The 25,284-nt window shown below is 33.4% G+C and overlaps 2 protein-coding genes and 2 pseudogenes across 2 annotated transcripts; all 4 read left to right on the top strand.

The window, feature by feature from the left end:
• The first annotated feature begins 2,775 nt into the window (after window positions 1–2,775).
• LOC120207510 (elongation factor 1-alpha-like) lies at window positions 2,776–5,104 on the top strand. Its single transcript, XM_039206958.1, has 3 exons — window positions 2,776–2,860; window positions 3,594–4,075; window positions 4,180–5,104. Exons 2-3 carry the CDS (start codon window positions 3,614–3,616, stop codon window positions 5,059–5,061), a joined length of 1,344 nt encoding a protein of 447 aa, XP_039062889.1. The 5' UTR covers window positions 2,776–2,860; window positions 3,594–3,613; the 3' UTR covers window positions 5,062–5,104.
• A 7,262-nt stretch (window positions 5,105–12,366) lies between these two features.
• LOC120207508 lies at window positions 12,367–15,038 on the top strand (annotated as a pseudogene).
• Window positions 15,039–16,827: 1,789 nt separating this feature from the next.
• On the top strand, window positions 16,828–19,773 carry LOC120207479 (ribonuclease P protein subunit p29-like; the record flags this gene model as incomplete). The annotated part of the gene is made up of 8 exons (XM_039206935.1): window positions 16,828–17,059; window positions 17,150–17,185; window positions 17,280–17,356; window positions 17,440–17,705; window positions 18,135–18,203; window positions 18,335–18,393; window positions 18,991–19,092; window positions 19,471–19,773. Coding segments are annotated over 8 exons (939 nt in total), but the record flags the coding sequence as incomplete, so codon positions are not given.
• Window positions 19,774–22,458: 2,685 nt separating this feature from the next.
• On the top strand, window positions 22,459–24,835 carry LOC120207506 (annotated as a pseudogene).
• Window positions 24,836–25,284: the final 449 nt, after the last annotated feature.

Raw genomic sequence — 25,284 nt, 5'->3', positions numbered from 1 at the left:
ATAATTAAAATTACAAGACACAATTAAAAACAAGCACAAATTGAAGGAACACTAAAGCAAGATATCTAGGGTAAAAATTCTTACCCTAATTCATTTTCCCCTCAAAACATTCCCGGGCTAAAACTTCTCCCCCTCGCCGTTCTCATCTCAAACATCGTCCACTCGCACAGCCCTAGAAGAAACCCACAGCCACCGTGGCCTAAACGCTCCCCCAAGACTCCGGGCGACAAAGGCTACCTCCTATCGACGAGAAGGTAAGGTCTGTTATCTGGCCACTGCTAGTTTTTTTTTCTTTTTCTCACAATCAGTGAATACTTATAAAGAGCATAACAATACCGTTGAACGGCGAGGTTCATCCCAAGTTCTATCAGTGTCGTATCTTCCATGATATCGCCCTTTATTACTTGAACCTTTAAGAATCTTGGTCAGCCAACCCATCTCTATCAGTTCGGATTCTGATTTTCTTGCTAATTTTGTACATTTATGGAGTTTTGTTTAGCACAGTTTAACTGCTTGGAAAATTGGAGGAAATGAATCTATTGTTGTCTTCTTTTGTGTTTATTGGAGAAGTACTTGTTAGTTCTTTAACAAGTATTTTCGATTAGAATCATTGTTGCAATCAATTGGAAGCGTTATCATGATTGTACATACCCATTGCATATATGGACCATGGTGAGTGTTTTTTATTTGAGATTTTTTTATGGATTTTGCTGATGCACGAAAAAGTTTCTTCTGAATCCGTAACTCAATGGCTATTGTTTCAGGTTGATTACACTGCTGTGTTCGTTTTTCGTCTTTTGATGTTTGTAGATAACGGGCTAGCTGCTGGAATGGGTTTGTAAGTACTCATCTTTTACTCTTAAGTAGTTCAAATGAGACTGCTGTCATGCCACTCAACGTAGCTACTAGAATGCCAATTACCCATTACAGTTTAAAAATCTATTTTTACTTTGTACTTTTTGATTCGCAGTTGCAGTTACCTGTAATTCTTTCTTCTGTAAAAGGTAGTATTCCGATAATAGTTGCTGTTTTACATGACAGGTAATTATCTTATGCTTGACTTCATTTGCTTCTAGGGATTTGGGATGGCAGCAGAGGTATGCTCGTTTTTGTGGAAGAATAGTAGTCCTCTCGATTCTGTCTATGTTACTCTATCCATTTCTTTGGGCCTGGACTGTAATTGGCACTCTATGGTTCACCAATGCTAGGAATTTTGTAAGTGTTTATTGCTTTCATGGTTGTCAGCATCGTTCTCTTCTGAATGCTATCTTATCACTAGAGTTTAGGGTTAACATGGCAACATATGCAGTTGCCGGAAGAAGGTTAGAAATATGGTTTCCTTATTTGGTTGTTTTTCAGTTTCTGTGGACTGCTCTGCATTGCTTGTATGTCTATTGGGAAGGTTAGTCATGCCTATACTCCATGAGTGCTTCATGGAGGTGATGTTACATCTAGTGGTTTGTATGAGCTTTTGCAAGACGTTTTTAGTGGAGAAACATATGTACCGCGTGTGAAGTCTGAACTTGATACATATTTGGATGAGGGGTGCATCTTTAGTCAAGATGCGAAATTTGATGTCATTGCTTGGTGGAAGGAGAAGTCAAACAAATTTCGCATTTTATCTAGGATGGCAGTAAAAGTATTGGTTGTTCCTATTACTACTGTGGCTTCTGAAGCCACATTTAGTGCTGGAAATCGTGTAATATATCCTTATAGGTCTTCCCTTACTCCAGAAACAGTTCAAATGTTGATTTGTGCAGGTGATTGGTGTAGATCCCTTAATGGAGTGAAAAGAAAGAATAAGGTAAATGTATTTTCTTATAACAGAGTTTGTTTACTTTTTTAAATATATGTAGATTTATTTGAGTTTTTAAATTATTGCAGAATGATGACAAACAACCGAAAGAAATTATTATATCAGTACCTTCGAAAGAATCGATAATGTGACAAATTAAAAGGTTTAATATTTGAATTTGTTAATCTTGTATTTTTTACTTCATATTTGTAATGATTTCATGCTTTTTTATAGAATAATTTATTATTATTTATTGTCTTTTACTCTTTTTTTATAGGTGTTATGTATTGAAGTTAGGGCATGTTACTGTTATTTTTATTTTGGTGAATTTGGGTTTTGTGGTACATGAACAGGTAGATTTGAATATTTTGTTGTTGGATTTCATGTTTTCTATGGAAGATTTGACTTTGTATTTTGAGTTTTGAAACACTACTTTTATGGCAAGAGTTGTTGTTTTGCTTTGGAGAGGATTGTAAATGGTTGCCTGCTGTGGGCGCATATTTGATCTTATGTGTTTAGAACATGTTCTACAACCATAACTACTCTTATATGCGTCCTATAATGTTTCTAAAATGAGTTCATATTATCATAAAAAAATGTATTGGTGATGGTTGATTAAAGGAAAAATTATTTATATATTTTAAATGTAATATAAGATTTTTGTAGGTTCAAATTCGAGTTCGAGTTTGAGCTTGAATCGAGCTCGAGTCTCGAGTTTCAATCGAGCTTTTAATTTTTTTTTTATTTTGAGCTTTTTCGAGTTCGAGTCGAGTTTCAATATTTTCTTTCGAGTTTGAGTCGAGCTTGAAAATTTTAGGCTCGCGAGTTTTCGAGTCGAGTCGAACTTACATTTAAAGTTTTCGAGTTCGAGTCGAGCTCGACAATACTCGAGCTTGACTCAGCTGGTTTACACCCTAGCTGAGAGAGTGATACTTAAGCTAAAGCAAGCTACCATTCCCCCTCCCTCTCTCTTCATTTCACTTGCTTTCGACGATCTCTTACACCGAAGACGTCGAGAGCATTTAGTCTAGCGATTCTCAGCTACTATTTTCTTTAAGCTTACAGGTATACATCCTTTTCTTAACTGATTATTGTTTTTATTTGATTGAAGAGAAAATATGACCTGATTGATTGTTTGCTGATAAAATTAGTTCCATTTTTATTTGATATAGTTGTATAGTTTATGAAAAATTATTTTTTATTGTCCTCCGTTTGATTTGCTTGTTTTTACTGGATGATAGAGTAGTTTACGATCTGATCCTTTTTATTTATTTATTCATTTTTCGGTTTTGATCGATGTGTTTTTATGCATCTATGTTTGTTTAAATTTTACGAGTTAAAGAATTTATATCATATGTAACCATTTTTTATAACTGATCTATTGAAGCAAAATGCAATCCAAGTGAAATTTCTTAACGAAATTTTTCAAAATGATCAGCCGTTTTTTTCTCAGGCTTATTTGTTTTGAGTGGAATTTTTTTATCGGTTTTATGGGAAATGATATTTTAAGATCTAGTGGCTGTTGTTCAGTGGAAAGAACTCCATATCTATGGAGGACCTGGGCTCGAATCCCAGGGCCACTCTTTATCGTCGTTGAATCTGTTGGATTTTAACTCAGATAGACTGGTTTTCTAACGTAAGTTGAATTATTCTTTATATATATTTAAATCGGATGTCAGATTTGTTATTTCTTATTCATAAGTACGCATTTTATTTTTCTTAGGCAATTGAATTGAGTTGAGTTTGATATTGAATGCTTTTTTATGATTGGTTTTGTGATACTGTTGTCTATTTTCAGTTTCTCTCCCAAGTTTTATAATGGGTAAGGAGAAGATTCACATCAACATTGTGGTCATTGGCCATGTCGACTCTGGTAAGTCGACCACCACTGGTCATTTGATTTACAAGCTCGGTGGTATTGACAAGCGTGTGATCGAGAGGTTTGAGAAGGAGGCTGCCGAAATGAACAAAAGGTCGTTCAAGTATGCCTGGGTGCTGGACAAGCTTAAGGCTGAGCGTGAACGTGGTATTACCATTGATATTGCCTTGTGGAAGTTTGAGACAACCCAATACTATTGTACTGTCATTGATGCACCTGGACACCGTGACTTTATCAAGAACATGATCACTGGTACCTCACAGGCTGACTGTGCCGTTCTCATTATCGACTCAACCACTGGTGGTTTCGAAGCTGGTATCTCTAAAGATGGTCAGACCCGTGAGCATGCTTTGCTTGCATTTACCCTTGGTGTCAAGCAGATGATTTGCTGCTGCAACAAGGTAAACTTATTGTATTATATTGTAATTGTCGTATTGGTATTTCTTTTTGGATTAATGTGGTGATTTTGCAACTGGAACTGATATTCTATTGTTGTGTGGTATAGATGGATGCAACTACCCCGAAGTATTCTAAAGCAAGCTATGATGAAATTGTTAAGGAAGTATCTTCTTATCTTAAGAAAGTTGGATACAACCCGGAGAAGATCCCATTTGTTCCGATCTCTGGATTTGAGGGTGATAACATGATTGAGAGGTCTACTAACCTTGACTGGTACAAGGGTCCCACTCTCCTTGAGGCTCTTGACCAGATCAACGAGCCGAAGAGACCCTCTGACAAGCCACTCCGTCTCCCACTTCAGGATGTCTACAAGATTGGTGGAATTGAAACTGTCCCTGTTGGTCGTGTTGAGACTGGTGTTCTTAAGCCCGGTATGGTTGTTACTTTTGGTCCCTCTGGTCTAACCACTGAAGTTAAGTCCGTCGAGATGCATCATGAATCCCTCCCAGAAGCTCTCCCCGATGATAATGTTGGGTTCAATGTTAAGAATGTTGATGTTAAGGATCTTAAGCGTGGCTATGTTGCATCAAACTCCAAGGATGATCCTGCCAAGGAAGCTGCCAACTTCACCTCTCAGGTCATCATCATGAACCACCCAGGCCAAATTGGAAACGGATACGCCCCAGTCCTCGACTGCCACACTTCCCACATAGCTGTCAAATTTGCTGAACTGTTGACCAAGATCGATAGACGATCTGGTAAAGAACTCGAAAAGGAGCCCAAGTTTTTGAAAAACGGTGATGCCGGGATGGTGAAGATGGTTCCGACCAAGCCCATGATTGTGGAGACATCCTCTGAGTACCCACCTCTGGGACGTTTTGCTGTCCGTGACATGCGCCAGACAGTTGCAGTGGGTGTCATCAAGAGCGTTGAGAAGAAGGACCCCACTGGTGCCAAGGTCACCAAGTCTGCTGCCAAGAAGAAATAAGATGGTTACGTTTGGGAGCAAATAGCATTTATCATCCAACTTTGGACTTAAATTTTCTTTGGTTGCTACTTTTTCATGTTGTCATGTTGTGCTACAAACTGCTGTTGAATAGCTTTTATACAAATGTTGCTTGATATCCTATGTTTTACATTGATTGCTGCTTTAGCTAAGGCTTTAGAACAGAGGATTCGTATCATTTGTTTATTACTCTTAGTGCCTAAAATGTTTAATTTTGGAAACAAATTTAAAACATAATATAGAACTGGAGATATTAAGTTACTTTGGCAGGCTGAGAGATGGGGTCGCTCCATATCTTTTAACAACACTTCCTAGCCTAGGTAATCTTATATTCTCCCATTCCCCCTATTTTATCTAAGCTCAAGGGTTTATTGCACTAGTTGTACTCAAATTAAGACTTCAATTTTAAATTAATCATTAAACTTTAAAACATTTTAACCTCATTTGTAAATTACAGATGCTATACTAATAAAGCCTTTCTGTTATTAAACTCGTTAATTTGTAAATGTCATGGCACCTATGATCTGAATTACGTTGTAATCTAAACATGAAAAAGTAATAAAAGAAATAATGAACTATAGTTATGACCACTTAACTATTGTCTATTTTCCTCTTAGGTCACATATCTTTTAGTCTTGTCAATCAAACCACCTAACTTTTTAAAATTGTCAATCAAACTATTGGTTATTAACATTTAAGAGGTGATATGCCTGTTAACAAATTAGTAAAATTATATATATAGTCTTTAATATTTATATATTTTATCCATGTAGTTTTCATTTTAATTCAATTAAATAAATTTAATATCTAATAAATTAGATTCGGTCTTGAGAGAAAAAAGGTCAGGCTTGAACCATTGGCCAAACTGCTTATTTGGTAATGAATACAACAAATTTTATACAACTTATTGTTACTAAGGGTTAAATACAAGAATTTGGACCTAAGGCCTTAAGGAGGAATAGAAGCACCTTAGTCACTAGGCCTAAGCACATATTTAGTAAAAGTTTACAATATATAATATATATAATTAATGATATAGTATTTCAGTGATATACCCCATTAATTAAAAAACAAAAATTAAATTTGATTTTTTTTAAATTAATGGTCAAATTTAACTTAAAAACATAATAACGAATGGTAATGACTATTGAAAACAAAATTCATCATTATACCTTGTTTTTTAATGACAATATTTTTCATTAAATATTAAATTATTATTGAGTGAATTTTAATTTAATTAACATTAGTATTCCTCTAATATCCTCATAAACAATAAAATTTTATATTTTAATATTTATATATATATAATGCAAAACAATACTTAACACAAGTATATGAGTTAAAACTAAATATATTTATATTAATAATCTCAAAAATATGCTTATATCAAATCTGGCACTTGTCTAAATTTAAATAACATATAACTAATATAAATCTGTTCATTATATCAAAGCATGTGTTATATTTAAAAGCACCCATAAGTGATCTTATTAAATTTAGTGTAATAGAAACATAGTAATTATAGATCGAAAATTAAATTAAATAAAATTTACGTTAGTAATTGTCATGGTTTTCAAATGTAGCGGTTCTGAATTATATATAATGGGATATGATATTGTTACATAATGTAAATTTCTTTTAGTTTTATATAAATTTAAGATTGTTGAATGAATGAAAATAGATGACTGAGATTAACAGCAAGAAATGAAAATATATATTTACTAAAAAAATAAGAAGTCAATCTCAGCCGTCTATTTTTACTTATTTAACAGTCGTAAATCTGTGTAAAACTAAAGAATTTTAGTTTATGTAAGTGGATCCTAACTCATATATAATTATGTTTTATTAATTAAAATTAAGATTATATAAAAATATTATAATTTTTTACCAAATATATGCTTTGGCCTAATGGAATGGTTAAGATGCACCTATTTTTCCTTGACGCCCTATATTTGAGTCCCTACATGACTAGTTTTACTTCTTCTTTTTTACCTAAGTAATAATAGGTTACATAAAAATTGTTGTAATTTATTACTATATAGATAATTTGGCCTAGATTTTCAAAATAAAAAGAATAATAATAATTTGGCCTAGTGGTTTAAACGTGGCCATTCCCCTCCCAAGACGTTTGTATACATTCACGTATATATTTCCTTCTATTCGAGCGGAAATGATACATGTTATCATCTAATTAAATATTAAATTTAATTAATTAAATTAAAATTCTAGAAGGGGTAAATATTGAGAACTAAATGTATAATTGCATTATTTTTTTAATAGTCATATTACCTCCTTCATACGGGTGTAAATGAACTGTGTTTGAACGTGCTCATTTAATTGAATTAAAATCATAAAATGTTCGTGTTCAGTTCATGCTCATTTAAATTTTTAATATCATGTTCATGCTCGTTTATTTTTTGTTGGCAAATGTGTTCGTTTATATGTTCACGAACATGTTCATTTAGCGTTCACGAACATTTTTGTTTATCGTTCATTTATATGTTCAATTTTTAATTTTACCTTTTTATTTGCAAGTTAAATAAAAATGGTAAAATTATGTCAATATAGCTTAAACACTTTTAAATTCACAGTTTAATTTTTTTAATTTTACTATGTGTTCAATTTAGTACATACCTTCATTAATATTTAAAATGTAAAAAATAAAAGGAAAAGGATAACCAGGTAAAGAAGCTTGTTCATGAATATAAACGGACGAGTCGATAAAAGAGCTCATAAACGAGTTTGTTCATGAACATAAACGAACTGAACACACATATGTTTGTGTTCGTTCGTTTTTTAAAATGAATAAAAAAATTGTTCGTACTTCTTTGTTTAACTTAATAAACGAATATTATACGAAAGATTCACAAACAATTTATCGAACACTCTGTTCATTTACACACATACCGAGTCCTCCATTAAATGTTACCAACCAATGACTTGATTAATAAAATTAAATAATTAGGTGGTCTGATTAAAAAAGATAAAAAATCAATTGTCAAATTAAAAACTGGTCATAAGTATAGTTTACTCAAATAATATATATATATATATATCATGTTACACAATGTAAAACTCTTTTGGTTTTATACATATTTAGGACTGTTATATGAGTGAAAATATATGACTGAAATTAACAGTAGAAAATGAGAATATATTCACTGAAAAAAAAACAAGGAGTCAATCTCATATATCTATTTTCATTCATCCAACGGTTCTAAATCCGTGTAAAACTTGAGAGTTTTACATTAGGTAAGTGGATCATAATCCATATATATATATATATTAATTAAAAGATAAATTAAGCATTGATACTGAGAGCTAAATACCGATATCCCAGGAATAGAAGAAGAAAAGCTTGAATTGATGTTCTTGGAGTGAAGATTACAACTCTTACCTCTTTTAAATCGTCCAAGATTTTGGCTCTTTAAAATTCTCATCTTTGATGCACTCGCAAGAAGAAAGGAGGAAAGAAATACGATGAAGAAGAAGACAAAATGAATGGCCTTCCCAACGTGTGACATAATGGGTTAATGGCCTCTTTAGTCTTCCCTAATTAGATCTCAATCCAAAAAATCTCTTTTTTATGGCAATTTGGGTTCAATTCCAATCCAAATAAGCTTAAACTTAGCCCAACTATTCTAATTATCCGATTATACCAACTCATAGCCTATTCGGGTCAACCGGATATCATTAACCTAAAATGACGTTACAACTACTATTATGAATGTTTTCTCTAAGGCTTAAAACAGTTAAATAAAATCTCTCATTTTTATATTTTCACATATCGACGTAGATTCTCCTAAAAAAATACCTTTAAAGTTTGAATCTCCTTCTCATGAACCAACATATGAGATTGTTGTATTTTCATGCTTTTCCTCTCTAATTTCCTTAGTTTAATTTTTCTAAAGATATCCTTTGAAAATATCAAAATAAAACCTTAAATCTTTGTCCTCGTCCCTCACCAATCGCGCTATTTCATCTTCCAATGAACCCGAGATCAAGATATAATTTTATTCTCATTTCGACGAACCTTTCACCATTGTGATTGAAAGATCATCATCATGGTCAATACTTTAGATTGTCTTTTCGTTTGCTTTCTCTTTTCTTTTTCTTTCTTTCTTATTTTTTGTTGGTTCAAGTCTCCATTAATGGAAATGGTTGAGTCGGGTCTTGAATTTAGAGAATATAGAACAAAGAATAATACATTTGCTATATTAATTATTTCTGTAGGCTTCAATACTTCATTTATATAACGCACAGCAGCTTATGCGGTTAGCTTTAACAACCTAATTACCTTGTTCAATCATCTTGAGCCACGTGTCAGCTTGCCCCCTTTCTTTCATTTCCATTTTCTTCCTAGCTAGTGATCTACGTGGATGTGGATTTTTATTTATAATTAAGTTTTATTAGTTGAATATTTTTATTTATTTATTTGACCCAATGCTTGCGTCTTGATTTTAATTATGGAGCCCAATGATTGATGATGCAAACGTGTATCCATGTCTTATATTATTTAGACGTGATACCAACAGACTTTATGCTATAATTTAATTACTAATTCATGCAATTATCTTACTCAAATTAAAACAATTGACCCACTTCCAAACCTCCCTTGCCAGCCCCCCAGGCCAATAATAATAACAAATAATATTAGACGTTTTGTTTTTTTATTTATTAAAAAAACATCAAAATATGGATTGAAATTATAATAATCTGGTCATTAGGTAAAAACGAGAATACGCACAACGCAATTTTAGTAATAAAAACACGCATAAGACGAATGACTGTATTTACATAATTTATATATGGTGTCAATAATTAATTTTTTTAACGTTAACTAGAAGATTAGAAATACACATAAGACCTACAATGGAAGAATTCAATGTAACTAATATAGGAAATTAACGTTAGTTGGCTACATGATCAAGGGGTTGAGTGAGGCACACATTAGCCTACTGATTAAGATATAATAAAATTATATTTTAATGATATTTATTGGTACCGTCGCTATTTTTAAGCATTGACTTAATGACATAATATTTCAAATCTGACTCGACACCATAATATAAATGAAAAGTTGATTCTATGATAAGATTTTTATCATATCATTGTCAACAAGTTAACGTCTAGCTCAGACGATCGTCAATAAATGACTAGTTTGGAACATATGATTAACCGAGGATCATTTTGTAACTTTTATTAGTTAGAGGACTCAGCAAAACAACACCTTATAGTTGAGAGATTATTTTATAACTTTTAATAGTCGAATTACTCAAAATAATACCCTATAATCAAGGACCATTTGTGTACCCTACCCTAAATGACTCTATTAATATAAGAGTAAAATGATGATTTTATATAATAAAAGATAAAAATAGACAAATAATTACTAAAACAACTTTATACTTTTAAGTAAAAAAACAGTCTTATTTAAAACAAAAAATTCACTCTTTCTAAAATAGATGGATACAAAAGAGTCTGTTTGTTTGGCTGTAATTGATTTTCGAAAATAAATTACTGGAATTTGAATTACTGAAATTTGAATTACTGAAATTTGATTTACTGAAAAATGAATTACTGGAACTTGAATTCTGGAAAATGAATTACATTTCTGAAAAAAGTTTTCCGGAAAATGTTTTCCGTAAAATGAATTACATTTTTTTGAAAAACATCTGGAAAACGTTTTATGATGTTTGGAAGATGTTATTTAACATTTTTTCCATTAGTTGAAGAGTTTTTAAAAAAATATTTATTACAAATATTAAATACAATAAATAATATTATTTATCATAAAACTTTTTTATTATTAAAAATAATTTATTTATTATTAAATAGTATTTTTATAATTTTATTAATAAAAATATTAATATTTGTATATTTTAGTGAAATAAAAATATTATAAATATTATAAATTATTTATTAAAGTAATATTCTTATATTATATTTTAAAAATATTAATTAGTATATTTTAAATATCTTTATTAAAATATTATTTAAATATATAAATAATATTATTAATTATTAAATATATAAAATTTTTTATTATATATTATTAAAATAAAAATATAATATCTTATATTATTATAATATAATTGATTATTTTATATAATATTAAAAATATAATATTATATTATTATAAATATTAATAAATTAATAAATAATATTTTGATGAAAATGATATTAAATATTTTATTAATATTAAATTCATAAAATAAAATTATTTTGAGTATTTATTCATTGAAGTGAAAAGTTCAGAAAATGATTTATGGAAAATGAATCCGTAAGTCATTTTCCAGAAAACAAAAAGGAAATTTTGTTACTAGGAAAATGAATTACGTTCAGGAAAATCAATTACGTGAAACAAACACTGAAAAATATTTTTCGAAAAACGAATTACGTGAAACAAACACGAGAAAATATTTTTCGAAAAATGAATTACGTGAAACAAACACAGGAATTCGAGAAAAACAAACTCCGTAATTCTAATTACGGAAACAAACAGACATAAGACATTTCAAGTTTTGTTGCTCATAATTTACCCACTACTCACTTCATCCTTACTGCTTTTACTTTTTTTTATAAAAGTTATAAAAAGTAAAAACAATTATTCAAACTCTAATTCTAAAAAAATATTGATCTTTTTTATTATTGAAATCGTTTAATAATATAACTTATACATTAATTTTAAAATCTTTATAGAAGATTACCTAATGTTATGAAAAATAAAATGTTACGAAATTCATTGACATTGATATTTCTTTTTTTCACGAACGACATAATATAATATTAGTCCGATTTTAACCAAGTTGAGTTGAGTTTTAAACTGAAGCGCCATTAAAAGTTTAAAACCCATAGGAAAAAGAGAGCGTGCTTTTTTGGTTACCAGACTTTGTGAATTCATTGGGCCCAGTGCGGTCATTACACAACAGCTGTTCCTCCTCCATTTTTGTCTCAAAAGCCTTCCCTCCTCGAGATCTGTTTCTGTTCTTCTTCTCAACTTTCTTCAGATCTGGGCTTTACATTTCAGGTACTGTTGCTAATTCTGTTTCATTAACCCCTATTCAAAGACGCATTTTCAAGCTTTTTTTTCTTTCAATTTGTTCCAACTTACAAATATATTGTGGAGATTGGAGTTTTCTGTTCTTGTCCTTTGTTTGGTTGATGAGAAAATTCTGATAGCTGAACTGGGAAAAATCCACTTTAACCTGCATTAATTATATTTAAATTGCAACTTATTTAGATTGTGTTAATTCCTTTTAAAGGATAATATCAAGGAAAGAAAAGATGGGGAAGAAAGCAAAATGGTTATCTTCTCTAAAGAAAGCCTTACACCCATATTCAAAGGAAAAGAAAAGCCAGGTTTGGAGAATTCCAATTCAGCTCAAATTTCATGTTTAATTTTTGCTTAGCTCACATGTTCTTATTTTCTATGTTCTCTTTGTCAAATTATGGTTTTGGTCCTTCTTCTATACTCAAATTTGGAATTTAGTCCATGGAAGGCTGTTAGTATAATTTGGATCGATACAAATATTTAACACTGATTACTTTTTCTGTTAAAATGCTATTGTGAACTTTTTATGCGAAAAAAAAATCATTTTAGCAGATTAGTTTAAAAAAGTTGTTTTAAGAGAGAAAAAACCCACTCTAATATTTTAACCAAAATAGAATAATGTTAACTATATGGACTAACTAATGATGTTAGACAAATAAATGATCAAATTATATCAAATTAAAGTACAATGACTAAATATCGAATTTTGAGCATGGCTGAGGGAACAAGATAATAATTTGACCCCTTTTTTTTAATACATCAGAAAGAGCAGAATTTGGAGAAGCAGTTGCATTTGGGTCCTAGTTCTAATGCAGACAGTTTAGAACCTGTTGATCTGTCCCCTCCACCTCAGCCAGAAGAAGCGAGAATAATCGATCTGAAACAGTTGCTGCAGCTACTGATGATGTTGTCGCTCCCACTGCTCCAACTCAGGCTGCTGTCGCGGTTGTTCGACGCCAGCTTAATAGAGGTTCTCAGTTTGCTGGAAAATCTATGGAGGAAGTGGCAGCAATCAAAATTCAGACAGCTTTTCGAGTTTACATGGTAATGTTACTACAGATTTTTTGCTAGTTTTCTCCACAATTCAAAACTGAGATTTAAGCAATAGATTCACTGATCATATATGGTTTATTCTTTTAAAGGCAAAAAGGGCATTGCGTGCTTTAAGAGGACTGGTGAGGCTGAAATCGTTGATGGAAGGGCCTGTGGTGAAACGGCAAGCAGCGAGTAGCCTTCGGTGTATGCAAACCCTTTCTCGTGTGCAGTGTAAGGTTCGGATGAGGAGAATCCGGATGACGGAAGAAAATCAGGTTCTTCAGAGGCAACTTTTGCAGAAACATGCAAAAGAGCTTGTGAACTTGCAGGTAAATTCGATATATTGTCGTATTCATCGCTCGAATCGATAATAGTGTTAGTAGTCTAGGCTTATATCCTGGAAAATGTGATGTAGAAGCTGGCTGCTGCAAATTCGGTTTGAGTTTTTCTCTGAATTTGGGTCTTTTATATACGGCATGTAACATGGCATTTTAGAGTGATTTCTGTTATGTGATCATCAAACCGCTTAGTTTTCTAGGCGGAAAAGTGCCAGTTGTTACTGAATTCAATTGATTTTGAATGTTTAAACAGATGGGGGAAGACTGGGATGATAGCCTGCAATCAAAGGAACAAATCGAGGCGAGCTTACTGAGCAAACACGAGGCTGCAATGAGAAGAGAAAGGGCGATGGCCTACTCATTTACTCATCAGGTGATCTTTTTCTTTTGATTTTATATATGCAGTTGAATGCATGAATGAATGAGGCAGGAAGTCGTAGTGTCTTGGTAACTTTGAGCATTGCAGTAAACTTGAAATCCTAACAGATTGAAGCACAACAATTTCGTTATTATATGTATGATCTCATCATCGGGAAATAGCGATGAAGTTTGAAATATCCCGATTCCAAGTTCGAAAGAGTTTCTTTCTGCAAACTGTATATGCTGTTTCTGATATCTACACAACATTTTGCAGAAAACTTGGAAGAACGGTTCGAGATCTATGAATCCGTTATTCATGGATATGAACAATCCAACCTGGGGTTGGAGTTGGTTGGAACGATGGATGGCAGCTCGGCCATGGGAAGGTCGTAGTACGGCAGGAAAAGAACCAAACAATGACCAGTCATCGGTAAAGAGTGCACACGTCGAAGGAGAAATTAGCAAAGCTTATGCACGTTACCAACTCAATTTGGATAAGCAATCCCCAAAAGCGAGCCAAAAGCCAAACCGAACTTCAGGTCTCCCATCCCCTTCTACAAAGTCAGCTTCCACACCATCCCGAAAGCTGAAGTCTGCAAGCCCTAGCAGCAGTATTGTCGGTCCGGACGATGACACAAGAAGCATTGTCAGTGTGCAGTCCGAACAAAACCGGAGACACAGCATTGCAGGCTCATCAGTGCACGACAACGAGAGCTTAGCAAGCTCACCATCACTTCCGAGTTACATGGTACCTACTAAGTCCGCAAGAGCCAAAACCAGGTTGCAAAGTCCCTTGGGACAGGAAGCAAATGGCACACCAGATAAAGGATCGATTGGGTCGACCAAAAAACGACTCTCTTATCCGCCTTCGCCGGCCAAGCCGAGGCGACACTCCGGTCCTCCGAAAGTTGACACCGACATTATTAATACAGAAGTTGCTGTGGTGAATGGAGGAAGCAGTTAAGTAATTTCTTGAAGGAAAGCAAGGAGAACCTAAAGTAGCTAAAACAAAGAAGCAGAGGGGTAAATTATATAGTGATTTGATTTTCTGAATCTTTTTAATCCACACATGTTTATTATTAATTTATGTTTATGCCTTCTTTATGTGAATGATTAATTGTGAGATTGACAGCAAATCATGTCCATTTCTAGTTCATTGATAATTTGATCAATTTTCTTGTGGTGTGTTGTATTGATTTGTATAATAAATATACATACTTCTCGTTTGTTTTGACATTCACCAGTCGCCACTCTTTAATTGTATTTTCTTTGGGCTAAACTACCTGAATGATCACTCTCAACTTTTAGAGTACTTACATTTTGGTCACACAAATTTTTACCTTTACTCAAATATTGGTGTCATCTATTTTATCCTTATTGTCAATATCGCTAAAAATTAAAATTATTAACAGAGAAGTTGATGTTAACATTTTAATCAGAATAATTTATTATTTTAAATTTTTTTATTAATCTGGGGTGAGTATAGAGGTGCACAAAAAATCTGAATATCCGATTTTGCGCAAAAAAATATTCGAAACTGGATTTGGAAAAAATCGGTTTTTTTAAACCGGATCGGATATTTAAAAACCGGATTGGACGATCGGTTTTTTTACCGGATTAAAAACCGGTTTGAAAAAAACGGGATAAAAAACCGGTTTTTATCCGAAAAAAATCCGGTCTGGGGTTTTAAAAACTAGCCGTTGGGGGGTTTTGTGACCTTTTTTTCTAACAAAATAATCATTTTACCACCTTAAACATGTATAAATAGGTTGTGATGTATTTGGTTGATTATAACTTTCTCAAATCTTATTGCACAATACCTAAACATCTCTCAAATCTTATTTTTATAATTTTTTTGATCATGGCTACAAACCGGTTTTTAAAAAAAAACCGGTTTTTTTTCAAACTGAAACCGATTACACCATCCGGCCCTCCAAACCGGTTAGGATCCGAACCGATTTTTTTAAAATCCGATTTTTTGGCTAGGTGAAAAATCCAGATCGGTTTTTATCCAATATGGATCGGTTTTTTATCCGACTTTGTGCATGTCTAGGTGAGTACAAGGTAATATTGTTCAAAGTCTCCCAATAATTTGACATTAAACGTTCATATCATTGGCATACATGATGCTCGAATCCGGAACCTCAAGAAATAATAATATTTTTTTAATTATTGTGATAGATTGATTTGTGTTATTAATTTTTAACTTTTTATAATATGACAGAGATGATAAAATACTTAATGTTGACTTGAATGTGTTATTGTGATATGTTAAATTTGACTTAATTTAATAAAAGACAAAAATTTAAGAATAAAAAAAGTAAAAATCTAAAGGTTAAATTAATAAAATTAAGGGGCAAAAAGGTTATTATACCTAAAATAAACTATATATATATATATTTTTTGAAGACCATGTTAATAATTTAATATTTCCATATAAATTAGTAAACATCTATTCTTATTCCACCCTCAAACGGTGCTCCCAATTAAACAAAACCCTATTATTTTCAATTTCCCCTCCTTTTCAGCCTCTTGATTGCTGCTCTGCTGCCGCCGTTCCCCGCTTAAGCCCGAAGCTGCCATTGCTGTAATTCTCGTATTCTTTAATTTCCTAATACTGCATTGATGTTATTTGGATGTGGAGTGTCTGAGTATATATAATTTTTTTATTGATTGAAGTGAGAACACAAGAACAATCCTAGTCTTTTGCTTCTAACTTCTGATCCGACTCTTTGATTTTGATCCATCCCATGATAAAGCATGAATTCTGTTTACAACTTCATTCAACCAATGATTTTTATCATACAGCTTGTTAATCTGTCTAAGCTCATACTCTATAATTTCTATTTTTTTTAGAAGGTATCGGTTACTGGAAATAGAGAACCCTTATTCATTCATGAGTCTTTAGGGGTGGCGGTCAGTGATACAGCTACACTGCCTCTTTTTGAAACCCTAGCTTAAACTAGTTTAGTTTACAATGGCGACGACCCCAGTTCCTCAAGATCAAAGAAAGCGCGCTTAGAAGAGGCATTGGAGCGAAGGTTTGCCGTTGCCAAAGCCGAGCTTCTTCAACAACAGAAGAAGAAGAAAAATAAGACATTTGTTGAGGAAGATGGAAAAGGAACTCCTAGCAGTAATTCTTCTTTTCTCAACACTCGCATCTCAACTCCCTCCAATTCCTCATCAAAGAAAGGTTTCCCCAAAATTTTCAGTTATCTTCCCGTCCTTTTCCTTTTCAATGTTTATTTGGCTAATTTATGTTTCCCATTGGTGTTACGTTCAGGAAATTTTCCTTTCTTGGGTCCCTCTAGTTTGCAAGGTAGTTTCTGTTTTCTAACATCGCTGAATGTGGACATTTAAGTATGTTATATGTCTTGGTTTTGATATGGCATGAATTATAATTTTATCTATAGATGTTGAAGAAAGTGGTGAAGTGTATTCCAAGCTTTCGGAACCAATACATGAGAATTTGCTACCTGCTAATTCCAAGGTAAAATTTTACTATTTGATTAGTGGCGTCTAAGACTTCATAGTTCACAGAACGAATGGTAATCGTGATGTTTCTTGTCGTAGTTTTCCAACAAAAAAGGAAGCATGGCTGATAAGATATTGCATGAGCTTCTTCAAGGTGGGGATTCAGCTCAGAAATATATGCAAGGATCTAGAAGCATCAAATTAGACAATTGGATCCTTCTTGATAATTTAGTGAAAGGGCGAGTTATGTCTACTGGCTCTCAAATCAGGGCTTTGAAGACCCACTCTAAGCGCTGTAAAAGACATATGTCGATGAAGCAACTTAAGAAATCCGGAATACTTAAACTGCCTCAAGATAAACAAAAGTGAGTATTCTATCATGGATATGGTGGTTGCTGCTCTTTTCCCTGCTTTTTGTTGTAGGATTATTATTATGAACCTTTGTGTCGCATTGTTCTTCACTAGGAGGCTAAGTTCAGTAACCAGGATGATCTCTTTCCATTTTTACATCCTTTATATGGAATTAATGTTTTTAGACATTAATTGGTCCTTTTCGAGAAAGAGTGAGGATGTTAAGAAGTGTTTACATCTGTGAAGAATGCTTTGAGGTTTGTTCCACAATTTATAGAAGAATAGGGACAAAACAGCAGATCTCCTTGTTGATTGTTAAAATGGGAAAAAATGAGATTGCCACAAAAGGATTTTAGTTAGTAGTTCTTTGTGAATGTTATGTGTTGATGTTGTTCAATTGTTTAATTTTTTAAAAAAATATTTGTTATGTCTTTAATATTCAGGTTTGATACATTTAAACCAATGCATGAAATGTGGAAAGGCTGCATGAGTCAACTTCTTAAAACTACTGGGTAAGACAGTATCTCATTGTGCTTATGTTGGTTATTCAGTAGTGTGGAGTTTGAGGGTAGTAATTTTTGTCGAACTGTATGATTGTTAAATGATTTTTTGGTCTGATTCTATATCCATTCCATAACTGCAGGAAAAATCAGTTGGCTCAATGTATTATTGGTGCGGATCTACATGGTGCCCTCATTCTAGGTTGGTTATACTTAACTTCTGGATCAATGATTCATAATATTTGGGCAACTTAATATGTTTCTCAGGATGCAAAATTATTTAGACTATACCCACTTCAAGCAACCAACTTTATGATGGGAACAGTAGGGTATTTGAACGAATAATAAGTTTCTTTTGCGGGTTCCACACATTTCATATTGCTATGAAAGAACTTATAACCTTTTCTCATTGAAGTAGAATGATCCTGGAAATACAATAGCCCATTTGATAGGAGCCACTATAAGTTCCTCTATAGGTACCCTTTATCAATTCTTTGATCACAATTTCTCTAAATCAATTCAAAGAGCAATTCTGTAGTTATCAATTCTGTCTTTTTTAGCCTGAGCACTTCATTCCCCTTCTTTTTATAGAAAGCTTTGCTCTAAAATGGGTAACCAAAGAATGATATTTTGGTTTAGACCATGACCACACACAGAGGCTTAAATGATGCAGTAATTACTATTTACTAATTATAACTAATGAACTTCATCTGCAAAACATGTGACAATCGTTTCTCAATTTTGTTTAATTTTATCTATTTTGTGGGTATTTACTGTAATCTTCTGTATTTTCTGATAGTGGCCGAGTGCAAGGTAACTAGTTTCACTGGAGTGAGTGGCATTATGATTCGTGAAACTGCGGAAACATTTGGTATATTAACCCAGGACAATAAATTCAAAGGTAATTCAGCCATCGATTTGAAAGCCGTACTATTTCTGATATTGCTAATTATAACTTGTTTCTATCTGAGTACCATTTATTTTGCTGTACCTTCCTTCACAGTCACTTGCATATACTCGTGTGTATATATATTTATAAATGGTGCTCCGAAATAAATATACATAGGTTTCTCAGCTGTTGCCTGTTTATATGTGTATGTACATATATAGATATACATGCTAGCAGTAACTTAGTGTTGAAGCCATCTTTTAGAAATTGATATGTGAATTTTATTTGGTTGATGTAGGATTTCCAGTTTCTTGTCTTTGTACTCTTTGTCCATATAGTTTACTATGAGAATAATGATCATTGAACCATTAAATGTTGTGCTCTTTGCAGTTGTGCCCAAAAAGTTATCAATCTTCATATTCCAAGTTGACTGCTGGAAAATTACATTACAAGGTGATAAACTCACTTCGAGAAACTTGAGTTTGTGATGTTTTGATATTTATATTAAATATCCCATTATAGGTTTTCCGTTTTCACTCAAGTTCAGATAGGAGACTGTTAAAGTAACTCTTTTTTAATCATATTGATATCAAGAGAATATACTAAAAAGAAGAGTTGTGGCGCTGAGGCAATGTACAGTTCCTTTACAATTCTAAGTTTAGAGAAAGTTGTTTTTTTGCCTATGTCCTCTAAAATATGATGGAATTGCCAGATTTCTAAACATTTTGTTAATAGTATGAAAATGAATATTTTTGGCTACTCTTTTACTGCACGCCTATTGATTATTATATACATAAATGATTGTTGAGTTGCCTTGTTTTACAAGGTTTTCCTCTGAAAACAACATCCATATATGAGTGTGGATTTGAGAGGAAATGAGTCACTATTACATATCATTATATGGGTACACTACCGTTAGTGTCAGATAAGATCCCATGGCTTCTTTTTGGGTAGGGAGGAGTAATTAGTAGCTTTTGTCATTGTTTTGTTACCTTTAATGGAAAAATGAACAAACGTAGTTCTCATGGTGTTTGTTTCAGTTCCTTTGTTGTCCGAAGGGAATGATGAAAGAAAAAGATCAGGAGCAATAGATTACTATTTGTTGCTTTCATTGCAAACAAAGCAAAGGCGTAAAGCATTAAAACACCCTTTATTATTATTCATTTTGCAACCTTAGCTTACCTTATACTTTGATATCCTCATAAAGAAGTAAATAAAGGGTTTTATTCCAATGCAAGACAAAAAATACGAGTGTTTTCTAATTAATTGGAACACCAAAATCATCAGTTTCCTTTTTTTTATCCATTTCAGATTGCCATTGATTGAGTACTTGCATAGTAAATATAAACTGATAAAACAATGTTGATTTTTACTGTCAAAATCATAATTTGACAACCAAAATTGAAATAAAAGGATAAGCAAACGAAACTTGTCTTGGGAAAATGGTCCCTAGAGGTTATAATTTTTCTAGGGATCCCCCATTCAACAAAATGCACATGTGAATGCTTGGTTGAAACTTGAATTAATTCATGTCAGTTGCATTGAATCATTAGGCTGCATTGTCGATGCCCAAGGAAAGTTCCAAAAGGGAAATTTTTGGATTTTCCAGGAAATGCTCTTACTTATTCCACAATTTATACAAAGGTCAGAGAGCTAAATGGTAAATTGCACATAAGAAAAAGGATATGTCAAATTGTGGTTGTTGTCCCTCTACTATATTCAATTGACATAATTTGATCCTCTCTGTTCTTTAAAAAGAGCCCTTCTAACATGATAAAATCTATGTCAACAGAAGAGATGTTTTCCAAGAAGAGTTCAGGTCAATATTTTAAAAAGTATTAATTATTTAGACTAACCAATGGTGTTATAATTTCCTTTTTTGATATATAAGATAGGAGCGAATTTAGAAATATTTTTTAGGCTGAACTCACATATATTAGCAATACAAATTTTAAGTCGGACTTTGATTATAATTTGTATGTGGGTAGGCACAAATAAAATCTCAGGCCAAGTAGAATCAGAAAAATGAATAGCTAACCGAAGAAAATTTAAATTTTAAAGTGGGCAGATCCGTCACTGATACAAGATTTGAGACTAGTGCCTAAAGCTAAAATATTTGAAATTCACAGCACACAATTCACGTCATGCTTCAATCCAAAAATTTCGTTCAAGAGAGCTGTCCAAGCTTCACGAGGGGTTGCTCAAGTCTTAGGAACCCATGTTACCAGAGAGGCTAGCCAAGATATCAGCAAAAGTATTAGCCCTATACTAGTAAATTGTCAAATTATATCAAATGGATTAAATCCCAAAATTAAGCATAATAAATGGGTCAAAACTAAAATTTGACCAACAAAATGATTTGATTTTAGACTTATTTGGATATGATTTCTTAAACTGAATCATCAGAATCTAGATACATTTTGGTATGATCTGAAGGAAGGTAATCTTAAATTGCAAGTTGGCATCTCATTGCATGGAACAGCTGAATTCTTTATGGCAAAGACTGGTTATGATTAATCATAAAGAGCAAGGTCTATTTAGCATAGTGATGCCAAAGAGATAAGACCATGATTTTGAAGATTGTTTTATCTTTTTTGTTGTCAATATTCAGTGGAAAAAAGACAATCAATATGTCGTTACTTATGGCTGTAATAAACCACAACGTCAACGCTATATGCTTCTATAGTTTTTAAAAATGGAAAAAATGGCAGATTCAGACCAAAAAAAAAAAACAAAGGTAAAACCTTTGGATTGGGACATGGGGGGAGGAGCCTCAGCAACCAATGTGGGCACATGACTGAGGAGTGTAGTTCTTTTCTTTATATGAAAACGTCCCAATAAGGCCATTGCCTTTGCTTTTGTTGCTTAACGAAAACAGTGAAAAGCAAGATTTTTCTTATAATTAAAAAGAAAAAGGAAACACTTTTAGCTTTAGGAAACTGAGCAACAGCTGAAAGCTGAAACACAACATAACATTGTTTGGGTTTTCTTTAAGGTTCTTTGTTTACAAGCTGCTGCTGCTGCTTTTCTTTTACAAGCTGAAACACTATATGCTGTTCTGTTCTGAAACAAAGTTTTTTTTTTAAAGTTTGATCTTTTGTTTTAGTGATATTTTTAAGGCTCAACCGTGAGTTTCTTTCTGGGTTTTGCTCACTTCCTCATGTAGAAGATGAATTACAACAACTTTCATTGCTTTTTATTTAAAAAAATGAATTCATTTGATGGAACCCTTTTGATGTTTCTTTCTTTTAAAACTGTCATTTGGTTATGGTTGGTGGTAGTGAGAATTGTTTCTCTTTCAAGGAATTGTATTATTTGTTTGTTTGTTAGGTCTGCCTAATATATCACCCCAACCTTCATTAACTATTTGCTTCCTCTTCCCCTACATATACATACATACATACAAACATACATGCATATATGATTTTTCTGCACTATTTGCAGGTTTTTGAGGCTGAGGACATATGTAAATCCTTCCCTTTCTCCGATTTGATTCGAGGGAATACATTTAATCATGCAAACGCAGAAAGCAAGGTATGGTCGTCGTTAGTCGATGTGTTTATAACATTCTAATCAAGGGAAACTAAGCTTGATGAGTTAAGATTAATATTGATTATGCTTTTCATTTATCAAAATCCATGCCAACAAGGATCTAGAGACGCTTTTTTGTATGTTATTGGTGTATTTGTATGTACATTTTCATCCCCAAGCGGAACTATCATTCTCAGCACCGAGCAAATATGCCGGACCTGAAGATAGTTCACCGGTTGTTTTACTTGTGCTTTGAATGTTACAACCATCAGCTTCATTGATTTTCATGTTGTGACAGTGGAACAAGCTCTGTAGCAGTGCCTCGGAGAAAATCTCCTTCAACTCCTCGAACTGCTCGGCAATTGAAGATACCGGGATTGGATTCCGGCTCTGTTTCATATCCGAACCCTGCAGGTAAATGCCTAAAGACCAAAGTCCTAAGGGTACCGAGCATAAAGTAGTGAGAACTCGAGTATCTGAGGTATTCTTCAGTCACTTATTACAAATCATAGAACATATATTTGTTTACTTATCTATCTGCTTATGTGATTTCCACTCTTGTTGTGTGAGCTCTAGAAGAGTCGATCGAGCCGAGTGACTGAACTCGAAGCACAGCTCGATCAACTCCGAGCTGATTTGAAAAAGACAAAGGATCAACTGACTGCATCTGAGTCATGGAAGAGGCTAGCCCTTAAGGAAGCCGAGGATGCCAAGAAAAAGCTATCGACAATGTCCGCCAAGCTCAAAGAATCCGAGAAACAGTTGCTGGAAATTTCTACCTCCGAGGACGACCGCGTGCAGGAACTCTGTAAAATCTCACAAGATCGAGATAGAGCGTGGCAGTCCGAACTCGAGGCTGTCCAGAAACAGCACTCAATGGACTCTGCTGCATTGGCCTCTTCTATGAACGAAATTCAGAAACTTAAATTTCAGCTTGAAAAGGCATATGAATCCAAAGCCATTCAAACCAAGCATGCCGAGTCCGCACAAGCTGAGATTCAGAACTTGAGAATAGAACTGACCGAAACTTTCTCATTGGTCGAAAAACTTAAGTGCGAGCTCACTGATCGTCGAGAATCCGAAGCCCGGGCTCTTGAACTCGTTAGCAAAAGCCGAATGCAACTCGATGCAGCAAATAAAACAATCGAAATGATGCGTTCTAATGCAACCAAAGAAACAGAAGCTTACAACACATTACTATTGGAGTTGGAACAATCAAAAGGCAGAGTTAAGTCATTAGAGGTAATCGTTAGCAAGCTCCAAGTAGAACTCGTTGGCAGTGGCAGCGTCAGGGATCGCGAAGTTGATAAACATCAACAGAACGAAGAAAACGAGGACATACATCAGCTCAAAAGCGAGCTTAACTTCGCCAAGCTCGAAATTGGTCAGTTGAGATCGGCATTGGATGCAACTGATGTGAGGTACCAAGAAGAATATATTAAAAGCACCTTGCAAACTAGAAGTGCTTATGAACAACTGGAATGCATAAAAATGGAGTCTTCCCGAAGGGAGGCCAAACTCGAGGCCGAGTTGAAGAGAACCAAAGCCGACATTGAAGAAATGAGATCGAACTTAATGGATGAAAACGAGGGTCTGGACATGAAGATTGAGAAAAACCAGTATGACAGAAGAGAATCAGAACATGCAGCGAAGTTGAAGAAGTTAGAGGCCGATTTGATTGAATTGAGAGAGAACTTGACGGCCAAGGAAACCGAACTGAAGACAGTAACCGAGCAAAACAAAATGCTCGAAAGGGAAATCGATAAAAGTGGAATGGAGAGTAACAAAGTTAGTGATGAATCAGGTGGATTATTAGAAACAGCAAGGGCTGCAGAGCGAGCGGCATTGATGAAACTTGGATATCTAACGGAGGAAGCCGATAAGAGTAACCGAAGAGCAGCTTGGGTGAGCGAAGAGCTGGATGCAGGGCAAGCAGCGAAGGCAGAAATGGAGACGGAGTTGAGGAGACTAAAAGTGCAGGCAGACCAATGGAGAAAGGCTGCCGAGGCAGCTGCGGCCATGATTACTAACAATGGGAAACAAGCAGAGAAGAGCCTGTCTTTTGATATCAACTATAAGCCAAGAATTGCATGGGAAGACATGGACGACGATGACGATTCATCAAAGAAGAAGAATGGCAACATGTTGAAAAAGATTGGTGTGCTATGGAAGAAAGGGCAGGAATAAGATCATTGCAGGATGCATATAATTCTGATATAAATATTTTCACGGTAAATGTGTAGGTTTAATACTCAGCTTTTGTTCTGTTTTGGTCACTCAATTATTATTTTTTTAAATCATATTTAAAGTTTAATTTTAATCATCCGTCGTTAAAAAATTAACAGGACTATTGATGTATGAAATCAAATGATAGTTGGATTAAAAAAATAAAACTAAAACATAACATTAAGTATGAATTAAAAAAATAGTTGGATGATGAAAACATAACAAAATGATAGTTGATTACTAAATGTGCAGTTTACCCATATTTTTATGAAAATTCTGTGTTTAATTTTGCTCTTAGAATGTCTGCTGATTCCAATTCAGTTTAGAATTAGGATAAACTACACAAATCATTAATCAATTTTTTTATCACTCCGATTTTAATTACTCAAATTTAATTTTTTTAATCTAATAATTTAACTTTATACATTACTCGTTTTTGTTCACTCT

Source organism: Hibiscus syriacus, unplaced genomic scaffold (genome assembly GCF_006381635.1).
Source record: "Hibiscus syriacus cultivar Baekdansim isolate YM2019G1 unplaced genomic scaffold, ASM638163v2 tig00014862_pilon, whole genome shotgun sequence".
Lineage (NCBI taxonomy): Eukaryota > Viridiplantae > Streptophyta > Magnoliopsida > Malvales > Malvaceae > Hibiscus > Hibiscus syriacus.
Note: the sequence above shows the minus strand (reverse complement) of the source record. Positions and strands in the feature narration are given on the sequence as shown.

What these genes read in the sequence shown, in the direction of transcription:
- LOC120207510 (XM_039206958.1), top strand. Translation starts at nt 3,614, where the DNA reads ATGGGTAAGGAGAAGATTCACATCAACATTGTGGTCATTGGCCATGTC. An exon ending in TGATTTGCTGCTGCAACAAG is followed by an intron (nt 4,076 to 4,179) that starts GTAAACTTATTG and finishes TGTGTGGTATAG; the next exon opens with ATGGATGCAACTACCCCGAA.